Source organism: Fistularia commersonii, chromosome 17, assembly GCF_037954325.1.
Source record: "Fistularia commersonii isolate RoL2024-O1a breed Wild chromosome 17, RoL_Fcom_v1.0, whole genome shotgun sequence".
In the NCBI taxonomy this organism is placed as follows: Eukaryota; Metazoa; Chordata; class Actinopteri; order Syngnathiformes; family Fistulariidae; genus Fistularia; species Fistularia commersonii.
In genome coordinates this window covers 10,990,738-11,007,737 of record NC_141300.1, presented here as the reverse complement: position 1 = coordinate 11,007,737, position 17,000 = coordinate 10,990,738, and the positions used below count along the sequence as shown (strand labels likewise).

The 17,000-nt window shown below is 42.5% G+C and overlaps 1 protein-coding gene across 1 annotated transcript; it reads left to right on the top strand.

Moving 5' to 3' along the window:
* The first annotated feature begins 10,073 nt into the window (after positions 1 to 10,073).
* Positions 10,074 to 16,453, top strand: meak7 (MTOR associated protein, eak-7 homolog). The gene is made up of 9 exons (XM_086163416.1): positions 10,074 to 10,150; positions 10,522 to 10,716; positions 11,382 to 11,627; positions 12,075 to 12,219; positions 12,302 to 12,513; positions 13,099 to 13,285; positions 13,755 to 13,873; positions 15,347 to 15,526; positions 15,606 to 16,453. The coding sequence occupies exons 2-9, from the start codon at positions 10,546 to 10,548 to the stop codon at positions 15,717 to 15,719; spliced, it is 1,374 nt and encodes a 457-aa protein (XP_086019542.1). The 5' UTR covers positions 10,074 to 10,150; positions 10,522 to 10,545; the 3' UTR covers positions 15,720 to 16,453.
* Positions 16,454 to 17,000: the final 547 nt, after the last annotated feature.

Below are 17,000 nucleotides of genomic sequence, written 5' to 3'. Positions count from 1 at the left end.
CTTAACTACGCCCAAACGCACCAACAGGACATTAAGGGGTCAACAGACTTAAAAAAAACGATAAAAGCGAAGCCGCGGAGAAAACACGCGAAATGTAAAATCAGCAGCAGCTTGTGATTTTTTTTTTTTTTTTTTTTTCATTTCCTCAATGTTCCAACTTGAACAAGGATGAAAATGGAGGTCTTTTCATCGGGTGTCTCATCTCATGATTTAATGAAAAAGCGAACTGTATCCTATTGTGTTCGACTGCCTCGGTCTCCCGTGGAGAGTGAGGGGCATCGCGGGGGAAGGGCCGGGGAAGGGGCCACGGACACTGTGACCGGAGACCCTCCTCACAGGGGCGGCGGGAATCGCATCGGCCGACCCACGAGGAGCCATTTCTCAGTTGTAGCATCTTTTTCTTTTTTTTCTTTTTTTTTTTTTTTTTTTAGGGGGGGGGGTGTTTCAACTTCCTGTTACCACCTTTGTAAAAAAAAAAAAAAGAAAAAGAAAAGAAAAAAAGGGATGTTTTTTTTTTTTTTTGTTGTTTTTGTTGCACTTTTTATCGACATGGATTTGTTTACTCAGAAGAGTTAGGATTTTAATTTTCAAGGAGAGAAAAAAAAATTGCTAATCTCGGACACCGGCGGGGGAAGTGTTTTCCATATAAAGCAAGTAAAGATGATAAAACGGGCACCAGATCTGTAATTTCAAAATAAAAATTGATGTTTTTTTCCAAAAAAGCCTTTGCTTGAAGTCTAATTTTTGTGTCCACTGCTATTTGAATATAAAAAATGCAAGAGTTTATTTAAAAATCAAGGACTTATTAACCCTCGTATTATGTTAAGGGTCAATTTGACCCATTTCACGCATTGACCCAATATGTCAAATTGACCCTTAACATAATATGAGGGTTAAAAAGAAATGTCCAATTAAAACCAAAATGACCTCAGTTGCAGGAAGAAATGACATCAAAATCACAGAGAAATCGTCTTTAGATCGAGAATTCACGATAGATAATAAGAAATAACAAAAGCAGGGAAAACACAGTAGAAGTTTCCAATAAAATGACTCAGAAGATCAACAAAAGGGGATGTTTTCAAATTAAAATTCCTTATCGGAGTTTTATTTTGAAGGTCAGCTCTCCTGGCTCCAGCCCAGGTTGGGTTTCACGGCGCCTGAAACCTCCCCCGGGACGCCTGCTGCAGCAGGGCGCAGCCCTCCATCCCTCGACTACGAGCGCCGGATGAGGTAATGGGAACCCTTTGGGACTTTTGAATCCAAGGTCCACGTGGCAACTGTTGCCGGGAGCCTGGGGGGCTTCGCCGGGTCTCCACGGTGACCGTTGCAACCGCCACGCTTACACAGTCAGGGGTGAGAAAGGAAGATGGAACGTCTCTACCGGCTCAATGAAGTCCTCACCATCTGTCCTCCTCCAGCAGGTCCCCTTCTCCCCCACCCCCCGGTCAATCGCTAAGTGTGCAAATTCCAGGAGGCGACGTCACCCAGGAGCTACGACGCTAGTTTGGATTATTTCCACAAAAAAAAAAACAAAACTCAAAATAGAACCTACTTGGAATAGATATTGTGATAAACGAATGACAGGTTGGGAAATCAGAAGAAATCACCCGCAGATTAAAAAGCTTCCGTGACAGTGTGAAGTCAACAAGGAATCGCCAAAATATCAAAATAACGGAGTAAAAAAAAAAAAAAAAAAAGCCCTTCCACTTGACCCCGATAATGAAAACATGACTCAGAACGTGTCAAGAGGAATTTTTGGATTAGTCATCTGAGACGTTTGAGCCGGAAATGTATTTTGCCCAGACACGCCGACGATCGTCACGGTGTCGGCGAGATTCATCCAGATGTTCTCAGTCCACGTGTGTGACGGGTGAAATTCTCTGCTAATTTACCGAATCGTCACATCGAGGAGTGAGTCAGCAGCGGCGCAGGTCGGCGAGGTCGTCCGAGGCCGGACACCGACAAAAAAAAAAAAAAAAACCACAGATAATGACCACTCGTTTCTGCCTCCACCTCTCCCCAGCTGTAGATGTGTGTGTTTGTGTGTGTGTGTGTGTGTGTGTGTGTGTGTGCGTGCCATGGCACTACAGCTGTCAGACAAATGGACTAATATTGAGCTCTGCATGACAGCGTGTGTGTGTGTGTGTGTGTGTGTGTGTGTGTGTGTGTGTGTGTGTGTGTGTGTGTGTATGTGTTGCTCTGATCTACATGGAATAATAACAGGTTACATAATAACAGAGCTCGCTCTGACTTTAACTAAAACACATGGAGGAAAGTAGTAGATGTAGTTCCAGTTCATGTTACCATGTGTGTGTATGTGTGTATGTGTGTGTGTGTGTAGGAGTGTGTTAGTAAGAAGTAATTAACAGGATGCTATTTCAGCTCATGTTGCAATGAGTGCGTGTGTGTTCTTAGGTGTGTCTAAGGAAGAGAGACCATTTGATTTTATTCCTTTTTTTATATACATATTTTATATACACTTTTTAATTCCTCTTCCCTCAGCTGCAGGGAATCTTCAAATCTTTGTATTTAAGACCTTAAAACACTTGATAGCCTTAACCTTGACAATTTACATTTCAATGTATTTCTTATTCTCCCTCCCTCCTACTACTATCTATTATTGTTATGTTTTTGCTTGAAACTCTGGCACAACAATTTCCTTCGGGATAAATAAAGTTGTTCTTATCTTATCTTATCTTATCTTATCTTATCTTATCTTATCTTATCTTATCTTATCTTATCTTATCTTAAATTTATACAAATGATGCAAAATTCTATTTACTATATGGCCAAAAGTATTCTCTCCCCATCAAAATAATGTGAATCAGGTGTTCCAGTCACTTCCATGGCCACAGGTGTACAAAATCAAGCACCTTGGCACGCAGACTGTTTTTACAAACATTTGTGAAAGAATAGGTTGCTCTCAGGAGCTCGGTGAATTCCAGCGTGGGACTGTGATAGGATGCCACCTGTGCAACAAATCCTGTCTTGAAATTTCCTCGCTCCTAAATATTCCACTGTCAACTGTGTTATAAGACCATGGAAGTGTTTGGGAATGACAGCAACTCAGCCAGGAAGTTGCAGGTCACGTAAACTACGCCAACTCAGCAACTTTCTGCAGAGTCAATCGCCTCCAAATCGACCTCCAAACATCATGTGGCCTTCAGATTAGATCAAGAACACTGAGAACTTGAATAGGCACATCAAGTGCAATGCAAAGCGTCGGATGCAGAGGTGTTTAAGCACACAGCCACTGGACTCAATGTTCTCTGGAGTGATGAATCGCGCTTCTCTATCTAGCAATCTGATGGACAAATCGGGGTTTGGCGGTCGCCAGGAGAACGGTACTTGTCTGACTGCTTAGTGCCAAGTGGGAAGTTTGGTGGAGGGGGGATTATGGTGTGGGGTTGTTTTTCAGGAGCTGGGCTTGACCCCTTAGTTCCAGTGAAAGGAACTCTGAAAGCTTCAGCATACCAAGACATTTTGGATAAATCCATGCTCCCAACTTTGTGGGGAACAGTTTGGAACTGGCCCCTTCCTTTTCCAACAAGACTGTGCACAAAGCAAAGTCCATAAAGACATGGATGACAGAGTCCGGCATGGATGAACTTGAACCAGCCTGTAAACAGTCTTGACCTCAACCTGATAGAACACCTTTGGGATGAATTAGAGCGGAGACTGAGAGCCAGGCCTTCTTGTCCAACGTCGGTGTGTGACCTCACAAATGGAAGAATGGTCAAAAAGTCCCATAAACACACTCCCGACCCTTGCGGACACCCTTCCCAGAAGAGTTGAAGTTGTTAAAGCAAAGGGTTCAATATGATGATTAGGAATGAGATGTCACTTATGTTCATATCCAGACTGGTGAATTACTGCTTTTGGCCATATAATGTACTTTTCCCCCGATTCAAGAGGTACTCCGATCAAGCCTTTGGGCAGGATACTACAGTAAAGCAAAACTTTGGATTAACAGAAGCCACAGATGCTTCATCACCTGCTCCGACGATGACTCCGACCACCCCCATGTGTTTTTCTGACGTGCTGTGTGTGTTTGTGTGTGTGTATAATGCCTCACGCTGAGCTCAGCGGTCAGAACCTGCAGCACAGAGCTGGATGAGTTCCTGCGGAACGATAACACTTCCTGCATTCCTTAGACCTCCTCAGCATATTTTACAGCCCACACAGTCATGTGACCTCAGAGTTTGTGTGTGTGTGTGTGTGTGTGTGTGTGTGTGTGTGTGTGTGTGTGTGTGTGTGTGTGTGTGTGTGTGTGTGTGTTGGGGGGGGCAATCATAGTCTTAGATTCAGATGTGAGTCAGTCATCGGGTTTGAAGTGTATACCGAACTTTGTATGTTTTTTTTTTTTTTTGGTTTCTTTTCTGTACTTCAATTGTGTTTGGTGTGTTATTTTAGATTTGTGCTTTCAACCAGGAGACAGAGAGAGGGAGAAGACCTGTCAGACAAAGCTTTATGTGGAATATAAATAATTTACTTTCGACTCAATCCCCCCAAAAAAGGAACTTATAAGCGCCATTTGGAAATTTGTACGTCCCGAAATAAAAAAAACACACAGCACATTGAAAAGATCTGGTGTTGCGTCACAACACAATACATTCCGACGGAGGCGGGAGGACAATCTGCTTGACTGTGTTTGAGATGCGAACGAGACAAGACACGGTTTAACGCGGAAAATAACAGAAAAAATAGCCGAAAAATACAACAACCCACTGAGAGAGGACAAGTTGCAGCTGCAAACGCCGCCATTTGGTCGAATTCAAATTGCGGCGGACGTGCAATTTATTCACCATGTGGAAAATTGTGCACAAGTGAATGGTGCAGAAAATCTCGGAAAAAGAGTCACACAGGTTGTGAAACGCCTCGCTTCTGCCCTCTTTGGAGATTCGATTGAAGAAAGAATGCCGTGCATCTTTACGCAGTTGAAAAAGGGCGACAATGATAGATTCTGCGTCCAGCCGCTGCTGCCTTGGCATTTCATGGATTTAACTAAAAACTCTGCAAACAGCAGAATACAGTAGAACCTCTGCGCACGAATGCCCTCAATCACGATCAAATCAGAGTTTTTGGATCAAATTCTGACCTGCAAACAAACAAACTTGCGGCGTTGTAGCGTAGCGGCAGGCACATGTGCTACTCCACATTGTTTACATTGTTCATCGTTGCGTTTTCCTGCTAAAACGCCCTTTTTCAATAAGCTAGCCCAAAAAATTGCCGGTGGTGTTGAAAAGAAGTTAGGAATTACAATCAATCTGAAGACAGAAATAATAGCTAAACGTGAGAGCAGTGTCGGTGTTACAAATCTCTTCAAGCACTAAGAGACAGCTAAGTCAACCATCTGAAGAACTTGAAGAAAAAAGATGGGCTAAAGACGGCCAATGTGGGTTAAAGGGCGAATACGTTCGCAAATCAAAGGTCTAGAGTCTTAGAAAAAGTCGAAAAGTTATTGTTAGGTTGGATTAATGATCCACAGCTTGCTGGAGATAGCGTTAGCGAGCGTCTCATATGTGAGAAGGCTTAAGTTTTGCTGATTTAGCGAAGGAAATGGTGAGTTCAAGTGGTGGCAGGAAGAGAAAGAACACCAACAACACATCAACAATTTAGGTTATCTTTAGTTCCTTTCTACTTTTTTTTGCCACAAATAAACCCTTAAAAAACATTTCAAAATACTACGGGATGTTTTGTGGAGGCTGGAGAACAGATCAATGCGGTTTTCATTGATTTCAACAGGAAAAATGGATTCGGTTTGTCAACAGGGTCAAAGAAGGAATTACATTGGTAAGCCGAGGTTCTGCAGCAATGCATCACAAATAAACTTGTAGCGTATTTGTAAAGGATGGCCTTGTTGTTAACCTTTTCACAAAGTATTACTTTTTCTTCATTTAAGACTCGGTCGTTTCACAAATACACGCTGGAAAGCGTCGAGGATCCACCGGTATCCATTTAAAGTTGGTGGGGGATTTAAAAAAAAACCAACACATTAACAGGAGAGAATTTTGATTAACACACACACAACAAAGCGGTGGTGGGTTTAAAAGTGAATGTAAAGTAGGAAGGATTTGGGGACCTGGATCGGGGGGGTCGAGCAACACTGACGCAGACGGAGAAAGAGAGCGAGAGAGAGGAGGAGGGGGGGGGGGCAAAGCAAATAAGGGTTGGAATTGGGGTGGTGGTGCTTTCAGACTCTCCAAGGCCGTGTGAAAAAGAAGGATGGAGTGACGGAGTGCCAGCGCCGCACAGTCCTGGCACAGAGGCGCTATTGTTAGCGACTAACCAACTGAAGGCACTTCATCGTGCCTCCAAATGAGCATCTGTTTACCGAGTCCGTCGCCATATTTGTCCCGAGTGTCGTCCACAGAGGAGCGTCTGTCCGGCCGCGACGTCACTATTTCTTTTTTCACGGTCAAGTAGTTGTATTATTTATTTTACAAAAGAAAAAGAAAGCGTGCGCTTAAACGCAGTTCCTTGTGAGCGATATCGTTTACTCATTTAAAACAAGATCGTAATCCTGCCGTGGGTAAATTACTCCCCGGGTGTAATGACTTTTTCACAACAGATAATATCAAGCCGTTATCGAAATAATCGTTTGTTTTCACCGCCCGTACCAACGCGTAATTACCTCACGGGAGCAAGATAAAATGACCTTGTGGTAAGATAATTAGAGGTTACGATTCAATGATTCGGTACATCAGTCATTCTTGTCGAAGTCGAAGCTGAACCGAAGACTTTTTTTTCGGCTTGTCTCAGAAACTCCGGTGGGCGAGGTCGGTTTGGCCGCCGCGTAATTTCGCATCTCTCGTCTCGCCCGATCGTTTAATCGACACGTTAGCCCCTCATGCTCATCGGACGATAAATCCTGGTTGTTTATGGATCAGCGGCATCTGGTAAAACAGCTGTTTACTGATCCTGACAAACAGTCGGCGGCAGCCAGAGGCCGGCCTGAAAGGTCAACAGACGGAATTACAAACCCACAAAGAGCCACTTCCTGTTTAATGGAGAGGCGAATGTGAAAGCGCCTTAAATCACTGACACACGGCGGGCGCTGATCTGGAAGACGCACGCAAAAGCAAAAAACTCTATCTGAAAATTAAAATTGCATAACAATGACTGGGGAAAAAAAAGACAAGCGTATTATCGTTTCATTTCTGATATGCTTTCGGTCTGAATAAAACAGAAGTCACTGCATAACTTTGAATATCAGCTGATCTTTCGAGGAATATGTGACCCTCGGCAAAACACAAAAGAAGTACACAAAACAATGAACGCCTTTTTAAAGTGTCATAAAGACAGATAAAGTCCTGTGACGGTTTACGTCACGGATGGCAAACTGTGAGGAAACTGTGTCTGTTTCAGGTTTATCATTTACAAATTACTTAAATTCATATGGCAACGTAAATGTGCAACTCTAAGAAGATAGATAGATAGATAGATAGATAGATAGATAGATAGATAGATAGATAGATAGATAGATAGATAGATAGATAGATAGATAGATAGATACTTCACTGAAGAAATTAACTTGTTGTTACCTGATGTAAACTCAGTGACATAGGACGCATAGGAATTTATGTCGATACAGAATGAGTAATATACACACAAAAATACACTCACACACACACAAACACACACACACACACAAACACACACACACACACACGCACACACAAGCAAAAGGGATGAATATACAGCACGTATGCACAGATGTACAGTTTATTTACAGATAGTGGACTTAACTTGTCTTTATTTTTCACTTTATTTTCATTTTTATTTTTACCTTATTTTTATCTTTTTTTTACAGTTTTATTTTAAACTTTTGCTTATATACTTATTTGACTTTCATTTCTCATACAGTATTGACAGATGTTGGATTCGCTCTAGGTTGCTATGCTAACTCATGGGCTAAAAAAGTGTCTCTGATTCTGATATAATAAATATATACAGAATGCGATAGATAACTTAATAAGACAGCATTGGCAATTTTGACATATTCTTGTGAAGCACTTACATGACAGGAATGATGGGATGGAGAGCAGAAGATGTTGGAGGTACCTCAGCACAGTTAGAGATGTTAGAGATTCTTCAGGGCACAGGATGTTGGAGACATCTGCACCATTTTAGCTCATTGTCTGGGGATATATATGATATTTTACATTTATAATATATAACATATGGTAAAAAATACTTGAAAAATGTATAAAAAGTTGGGCAATGATCAGAGATGTTGAGCTGCGGAGGAAAATTGTGCAGGTGGTTGCATTATGTACAAGTATTTCTTCTAATTGAAGTATTTTTCTGATCAGTCATCGGCGTGTAAGATGTTCTCTATGTTCCTGTGTGGCAGAGAGGAAGACGCAGAGAAAACAAGAAGCACACAGAGTCACTTCCTCAAGTCTCGACCTGCTCGCAGCTGCATCAGGACACAGAGAGGGAAGCTGTCGGAGATTATAATCAAGTGTTTTTATTAGAACATTTCAGTGAACCAGGTCTGAACCTGCTGCAGCTCCACGGAGCGGCAGAAACACCAGGGGAGGGGAGAGGAACGGGACGCGGGCAGGATTTAAAATTGTCAGAAAAGTATCATTATCATTGTTCAATTTTATTTTATAAAGCTATTTTTTTTTCGCTGGTTATTGATCAGACATTCAAGTCATTTCTTGCTGATTTTTATTTCCATTTTTTTCTGTTTCTCATATTCCACTTTTTAAATTTAATATAATTGTTATTTTAAGTTAATTTTCTACTAATACAGCACCAATTTTCTTGCCAAAATATTGGTATTGGCGCATGTCATTTCTTATTTAAACATTTTCTCATTTTCGATGTGATTTTCTCGCAGATTCTAAGATAGGCACCTCAGATTGAGTCACGCCGTTCAGATTGTTTTATCTCACCTTGCCTCAGGAGTCAAGTCTGAACTTCACTTATCAGTTTCATGTTTCGGCCCACTCTTTACACACTGATTCATTGCAAGCTTCCTGTTAAGTGCATGGGGGTGGAGGGTGGGGGTACTGCGTCACCTTCAGCAGTGCATCAACTGGCCTGACGCTTGATCACAATGGGACAACTCATCCACACTCATGCTACATCTCATGCCCTTAAAAGGCGCTTTTCACCAGTGTGGGCAAAGGGCTGTGAGCTTGCTCTGCTGCACACTCTTCTGGTGACACTGCACACGTGGCTGCTTTCACTGGTTGCATTTCCTAGTTTAACACTAAGTGACTGCTGCTTCTGTTTTTTGTAGGCTTAAAGTGTGAAAAATGTGTGCAGCTATTGAAATGACTTCTTAGTTCAACTGCTGCTGCTAATAGCTGACAACAACAACAACAACAACAACAACAACAATGATAATAAGAACAACAACAGCAACAATAATGATGATAATAATAATAATTGGTCATAGTTGTTGTAAGCAGAATCAAACCAAAGTAGATATGGACACATCTACTCATAAGCAAAAAAATGAGCGACTGAAACCAATAAAAGTCACTTACTCATGAACGATCAGTCTCTCCCGTTCATTACAATTATTGTATACTTCTTTTGTATATTTGGTATATATGTTTTGTATATATTTTGTATATGGTATATTTTTGTATATAATTTCCTTTATTTTTTCCGTTTCCGTTCAGATATTCTTTTGCTTACTTGTCTTCATTCCATTTTTAATTGATTTTAAAATGTCAATTTTTTTTAATTTATAATTGAATTTTTGCACTTTATTTTGTCGTCTACTTTTTGCTTTCAGTTCCACTTTTTACTGACTCTCTACTGCTTCATTCAAATTACCAAAATTGAATCCTGTAGAATATGCGAATAAAATGAAGTCATTTGAATTTGCTTTTAGTTAAGGTTAAGTTTGCTGTAATTGTTGAAACTGTTTTGTGTTGTCGCATATTTTAAAATTCCCGTAATAAACCTTTAAATTATTAACAAAAGCGGATGTTGTGAGAGCTTGTGAACGCAACTCTACCCTGACCAGCTTCTCCCGCCTTTTACCAATATGGACCAATCAAACCGAAGTAGCGCAAGGTTGTTGTTTTTGATTGGTTATTGGGTGTGTCCCATAAAGTATCAACAGGAAGTATATGGTCGCTGTCAAGTCAGATGCGGATTTGAATATAATTCTCATTAAAAGGTAAGAAATAGTTGTCTGGCTTTCAATTTGAGTCTCCCTTTCTCTTTTGAATATTATTGGGATGATGAGTTTATTAAAAAGAAAGTGTATCATGCGTCAGCATTCCGATGAGGCTAACGTGAATATGTAGCTAGCTCACCTTGTTTTCATTACACCTTTCAAATGGTTTACTACGTATAAAGAAGGCTTGTTGAAAAGTAACAAGCAAAAAGGGGGATCGAAAACCATTTAGTAGATCGTTAAGTAAGTGGGACGGGGTAATATGTTTTGCAGATATTCAATCAATGGAAAATAACATAATATGCTATGCCTTCTTGTTCAATGATGGAATTCTATTTTGATCTTACATTGGGTGTAAACCCAATGCACAGGGTTGTGCGTGACTGCAGGACATCATGGGCAACACTGAAAGTGTGGCGGTGCAGAAGCGTCTGGCTCGTTTCAGGCCTGATGAGCGGCCTCTGGTGGAGGGGCTCTTTGACAGGCTTCAGGAGAATGAGGGGGTCCCTGCTGGAGCCCCCAGAAAAACAGCTGCGGGAAAGGTTCTGACCCTGGAGATGCTGCAGGTGTGAATAACAAGAAATGAATGTGGCCCTGCGATTGACCGGCAACCAGTCCAGAGTGTACCCAGCCTCTTGCTCGATAGCAGCCGGGATAGGCTCCAGCATCCCCAGCGACTGTAAGAGTAGGATGTTAGATAATGGATGGATGGATGGGTAATTTGGATTGTTTGCACCGACAGAGAATTGGAAATTGAAAAAGAATCACAATATTTCTTTACGAAAGGACATTGGGCACTCTGACATTGTAGGAGAGTTAAATTCAAAATATAAAAAGCTTACAAACAAAATTAAAAGAAAAGAACTGTACATTCATGTATACAAGAAAACACCTGGCAAATGTTTGACATTTAAATTTCAAATTAATTAAAGAAAAAAATGACTGATGACCAGGTGGTGATCAGTTGACAGCTCCACCCCTCTCTTCAGCTGAGTGTCAAGGACATGCACCCGCAAGTCCGACGATGTCGATCAAAAAACTGCGGCCTATGGTGCGCTGGTGTCAAGTGTACATATAGAACATGGTGTTTAACAAGTGCAGAAGTCCAATAAGAAAACACAGCTTGGGTTCAGATCTCGGGGGCCATTCCCCCCAATTCCCCCTGCAATCCATTCATCCATTATTTACTGCTTACCATCTTGAAAGCCTTGTTTTGGTTTATCCTCCCCAGTCCTCCATGAGCAGTCTGGTTCAAACCTCCATGATCCAGAGGCTGTATCACTGCATGTGCAGCATCAATCCGGAACTGGAGGCTGCGGGAAAAATGGCTTCTCCCGCTACTTCAGGGGTGAGTCGTGAGCAGCTGGTCGTCTTCCTGGCTGACGCCCTGCGAGGAACCGCTGAAGAACGAGCTCCCCTGGTCTTGGCCATGTCCCAGCGCGGAGCCCCTGCTGTCACCTGTCAGCAGGTAGCAAATGTGAGTCACGACGAACCCACAAACGCAATCATGAACATTATTTTTCAAAATGCTTAATAACAATGCAGTAATATACATATTAAAAGATATAAAGAGTCGTGAATATATGCAGAAAAGAAAACTTAAATAACCAAGATGAAAATGTTGTTTATGGCCTGCGCATGCAGTATCATAAGTTCATTTTGGGAACAGAGATGTGAGAAGATAACAATGGACTAAAAAGGCTTGATACTACATATTTATTCTTTAAATCTAATTTTATGTACATTGGAATACTGCATATGGATACCGATGTGCTCATGTCATTTGTTTTACATGCTATATTTTTTAATGTTACTGTTACTATAGTGATTTCTTTAGAACATTACTTGGAAAAACGAATGAATAGGGGTTTTCATCTATATCATGACAATTTGTTTTGTGTGTTATCCTTCTCGCCTCACACAGTTCCTGCAGGACCTGATCTCAGCTGTAGTTCAGATTATCATCCACAGGGGGCGTCTCCAGGGCTGGAGGCCGGACAGAATGTCTGACGTTACCCTCGGTGTCAAACAGCTAGCGGAGCAGATGTGTTCTGAACTCAAACCCTCAGGTACAGGGAAATGTAAGCTTTCAGATTAATAAGAAAAAGGAAACAAGTATTTACCACCGTTTGTCATCTCCTCTCCTCTCAGAGCAGGGACTCTGTGACGTCTCCTGTCTCGAGGACTGGATCTTCAGGGTGTCCCAGGTGTCTTCGTACCTGGAGATGCTGGTGGCCGAGGGCCTCAGCGTAACCCTGGGGGGTCGACCGCCCCTGATCCTGCTGCCTCCCTGTTGGGAGACACCTTGGAAGGAGTTAAAATCGCTGCTGGACATTCCCACCATCATGTTTCTGGCCCCGCAGGTCAGTTTATATGAATGAAAATTTCAGAGGAAACGCGATTGTGTTTGGATGAAATAAAGATACGAGTCAGACAGACGGTCATCGCCTCAAAAAATTCCCCCAAAATAAAAATACTTCATTAAAAAAAATGTAAAGTCATGAAGGGATAGGATCTAAAAATGCATAAAGTGACCTAAAAATGTTTCCAAAATTAGCGACAAATCTGAAACCGTTATGTGCGTGTACGTGACTTTGCGTGTGCTTGGCATCTTCCTCATTGCGTCCGGTTTATTCATTCCTGCCTGTGAGTGAAACTCCACAGTTCAGTGAACTCGCATCATTGCCTAACTTTATACGGAGCAAAGGTTTCACCAGAAAGGAACCAGCGTGGCAATGGATCCTGACTCACACACATGCACACACATATACATACACGCCATACGCAAAGTACTACCTTCATTTTGATTTTTAATTTCTTCATCAGCTGATTTTTATGTTAATTCCATTTTATTTATTTTGTCTTCCAAATTAATTGTCTCCTTGATTTTCCAGGTGATGCCTTGCAACTTTTTCACATGCATTGTTGTCGCTGCCTGTTGTGCACAGTTGCCGGAGAGATACAGCGCCCCCTGGAGGCTGGTGTTCTCCACACGGCTGCACGGGGAGAGTTTCACCAGGATGCTGGCCGGTCTGACCAAACACGGGCCGACGCTGCTGTTCGTCAAGGACACAAAGGGACACGTTTTTGGCGGCTTTGCATCCGATACCTGGGAGATCAAGCCTAAGTTCCAAGGTGAGAACGAAGAACCTGCTCCGCCCTCAGCAACTTCCATCTTATTTTCTCACTAGATGCCCATTATTGCTTTTCTTTCCAATACACTAAATAACACAGTAGGTATTTATATGAATTAGATCCCTTTCCTAAACTAAAACCTTTGGAATATTTCCCTGTTGAACCACAGCATGGACAAACAGGATTGTACAGTACTTAGTTTTTACATCCAGACAAAAGTTAATGATTGAATTACACCTGCAGAGAAATGTCCAGAATTGGCAAAATACTTCCTGCTGCAACAAGAATGTGTTGTTGGTGAAGAGTTTTTAACTGTTTCCATCCCGGCAAAGGCAGGGAAACCTGATTGAAAAGATTCGGCGGCGCCGATTTAAAAAAAAAAACAAACAAAGAACGCGTTGAGGAAGTCATAGTCCTTGTTTGAATACTGCCAGCATATGATGTGTTTAATTTGCGTGTGTGTCGGCAGGTGACTCCAGATGCTTCCTGTTCTCAGTTTTCCCCACGCTGAGGGTTTATACAGCGACGGGGTACAACCAGAACTTCATGTACCTCAATCAGAACCAGCAGACCATGCCCAATGGACTGGTGAGGCAACTCCCATGTCAAACACTCCCACGTGTGTCCAAATATGTCATCGCGATGTATTCGGTTATCATTATTCTCATGCTTGGGGATTTCAGTGCAAAATTGGCGTGATTTTCAACTGCCGGATAAACTAAAACACCCTGATCACATGTTAAATTGCATATATGAAACATCTTATTCGACCAGTTGGAGCATCCTTATGACAACGGCGAACCAATAGTTAGCCAGATATGCTAATAGTAGTTTGAGTCTGAGCAGGATGGCAGGGTTTAAATTGGACGCAAATCACACTGAGGCCATTGAAATATTTTATGCTTCTTTCCATATGGTTATGGTAGCTATGGATATATTAGGGTCTGTTTGTAATGTTCACAATTTACTGTAAATAGAGGGTTTCCTGGTGTGGACAAACGCAACCTGCGAGTGGTACCGATACACTCGCGCAACCCGTCCATCCTGGAAAGCCGAAGAGTGTGTCATGCCCACGATCCGATGGCGGTTTGTTTGCATCGGCCAGCGAAAACGCTCACCTCGCCGGGTCGTGTCCGCGAGTTCTCCCCTCGTTCCCCAGCTTCCACTCACAACACACAAATTGTCCATAAGTGTCAATATATCACCCTGCAATTGACAGGCGGTTGGTTTTACTCCAATTCCCAGCCAACTTCAGCTCAGATTGGCTCCAGACCCCGCTGTCCCCTCCTCACATACTAATACACGCACACACACACACACGCGGTGCAGGATAAGTGGTGTAGATAATGGATGAATGACTGTTCTATTTCTGAGAGCAGGACATCAGCGTCAGAGATGTAAAGAATGGACATGCACGGAGTTGGCGAGACACATGTAGCCCGGCAACCAGATGAATCTGCCAAACTGAAATTTAATTTTCCATCTTGTCAAGTCCCTCCCACGGTTTTCTCATGCACACACACACACACAAACACACACACATACACACCCTGCTGGGTGATGTGAGGAGCGTTGAGTAGCCACAGGAGACAAGCAGAAATAGCTGACACACTGCAGGAGGAAGAGGAAGAGGATTGAATAACCCGAGATGATTTATTTTCTCTGAAATATACGCTAAATCACCCGCTCTGGACTTCAGGTGGTTTCCATGTTCAAAGTCTCAGCACCGACACATTCCCTTACTATGACTGATCATTTGTTGTCTGTCTCTGATTGGTTCAAGTGTCACATGATCCTTTCAGTGATTGGCTGTTGGTCAAGACTACAGACGAGACCCTGGCAGTGTTTTTATCCGCGGCCGTCGCTAACAGTGACGCAAGGGTGATTTTGCGCACAGATCCCCACAAAAGGGGGCATCGGTTATGACACCGTCATTCATATATCGCTATTTTATAAGACTTTAAATCCGAAGTGTATCAAAACAACAAGATAGAAAGTAGAAAAATGGAAATAACATGCCGGTGTGTGTGAAACCATGAATTCTGTCCCGGGCTCCTCCAGGGAATGGGCGGCCAACACTACTACTTTGGTCTGTGGCTGGATTGTGATTTTGGACGCGGTCACAGTCGCGCTCGACCCAAATGCACCACCTACGGCAGCCCCCAGCTCTCCGCTGAGGAGGACTTCACCATAGACTCCCTGGAAGTCTGGGCCGTCGGGAAGCCCCCGGAGCCCGAGGAGGTCAGACGCCCGGGCCGCCGTCGAAGCGGATCTCGCACGGAGAACCTCCCTTTAATAAATCCCTATGTTTCTGTCTCAGGATGAGGGGAAGCGGAGCGTCCTGGACATGGACCCGGAGACGCAGGCCATACTGGAGATGACCGGGAAGACTCTGCACAGTCAGGGGCTCCGGGAGCCAGAGGAGAACCCGTGACCCGCCGCGGACCCGCTACAGGAAGTGACGATGCAAAAGATGCATTTAGAAACGTTCACGGGACTTTTCTTCTGTGGATCGACAGGTTCATGCAGGCCAGAACCAACATGTCAACAACACACTTTTGGGAGTGTTTGAATGCCCGATAGAGGCAGGGCAGCACTTTCTATTGACTATCATTCAGTGTGCTAAGCTAACTAGCAAGAGGGCGTTCTTTAACGCAGTACACATTAGAGAAAGACATCTTTCTATTTCATATTTCTCAGGGTTTCCTTTGATTTTATTTTCCCAATGTTTGGACGGCAACTTTTGGACAACTGTCATGGAAACTAAAGCATAAACTTGAGAATATCTTTAATTTATTCAGGCGGGACACAGATTGTTCAATCCACTCCGCTATCCTGACGCCAGATGTTTTTGGACTTTATCAGCCCTTGAGAAAATCAAGTGTCTTTTCTATTTTTTAAAGGTTTGCCCCTTTCTTACATCATCACATACAATCAGTGTTAAAATCAAACAAGAAAAAAATAAATAAAAGTAAAGTCCCTTTCAATCTCCGGCAGAAGGTTTGGGGCTTAAAGATTCAGAATCTATATAAAAGTGTTGGAAATGTTTTGAAAAATGGTGTGTGTGTGTGTGTGTGTGTGTGTGTGTGTGTGTGTGTGTGTGTGTGTGTGTGTGTGTCTATGTGTGTACTTGCACTGAAACTTGATTAAAGCAAGTTGACGATTCTAGAAGGTCTATCTGGCTTAATTATTTTCTCACTATTCAAAAGGAACACTTTGCAAGACACACACACACACACACACACACACTGGGATATACACTTGTGCAAACAAGCCCTTGTACTCGAAATTGAAACTCTAAAATGCATTTTTACAAAAAGGTTGGTGATTAAATACTAATGCATCGTTGAAAGGTTGAAAGGAGTTAAAACGTTTAAAAATAAAATATAACTTGGGTTTGCAGTTTAACATTTAGCAGATTTCTGCTCAAAATGTCTCTCGAACTGAATATCACAACTTGACACCTGAAGTGTGAGCACACGTGTGTGTGTGTTCGTGTGTGAACACATTCGTTTTACAGTGTAACAGAAGTATAAAACAGCAAACTAGTATTTCTTCTCTTTTATTGAGAGGATCTGAAACCTTCGTGAAGATTCCTGACATGGTACGACAAAAAAAAAAAAAGTTTTTCCAATTTCCGCGAAGGCTTGAAAAAGTAACAATCTTGTCTCTAGTCTCTAAAAGCGTCGCGCAGGCCGCGTTACATCACTATGGG

Excerpts from the sequence above, each read along its gene's own strand:
- meak7 (XM_086163416.1), top strand. The coding sequence starts at position 10,546 with ATGGGCAACACTGAAAGTGTGGCGGTGCAGAAGCGTCTGGCTCGTTTC. Across the intron at positions 11,628-12,074 it reads CCTGTCAGCAGGTAGCAAAT|TTCCTGCAGGACCTGATCTC; the intron begins GTGAGTCACGAC and ends CGCCTCACACAG. Across the intron at positions 15,527-15,605 it reads AGCCCCCGGAGCCCGAGGAG|GATGAGGGGAAGCGGAGCGT; the intron begins GTCAGACGCCCG and ends TTTCTGTCTCAG.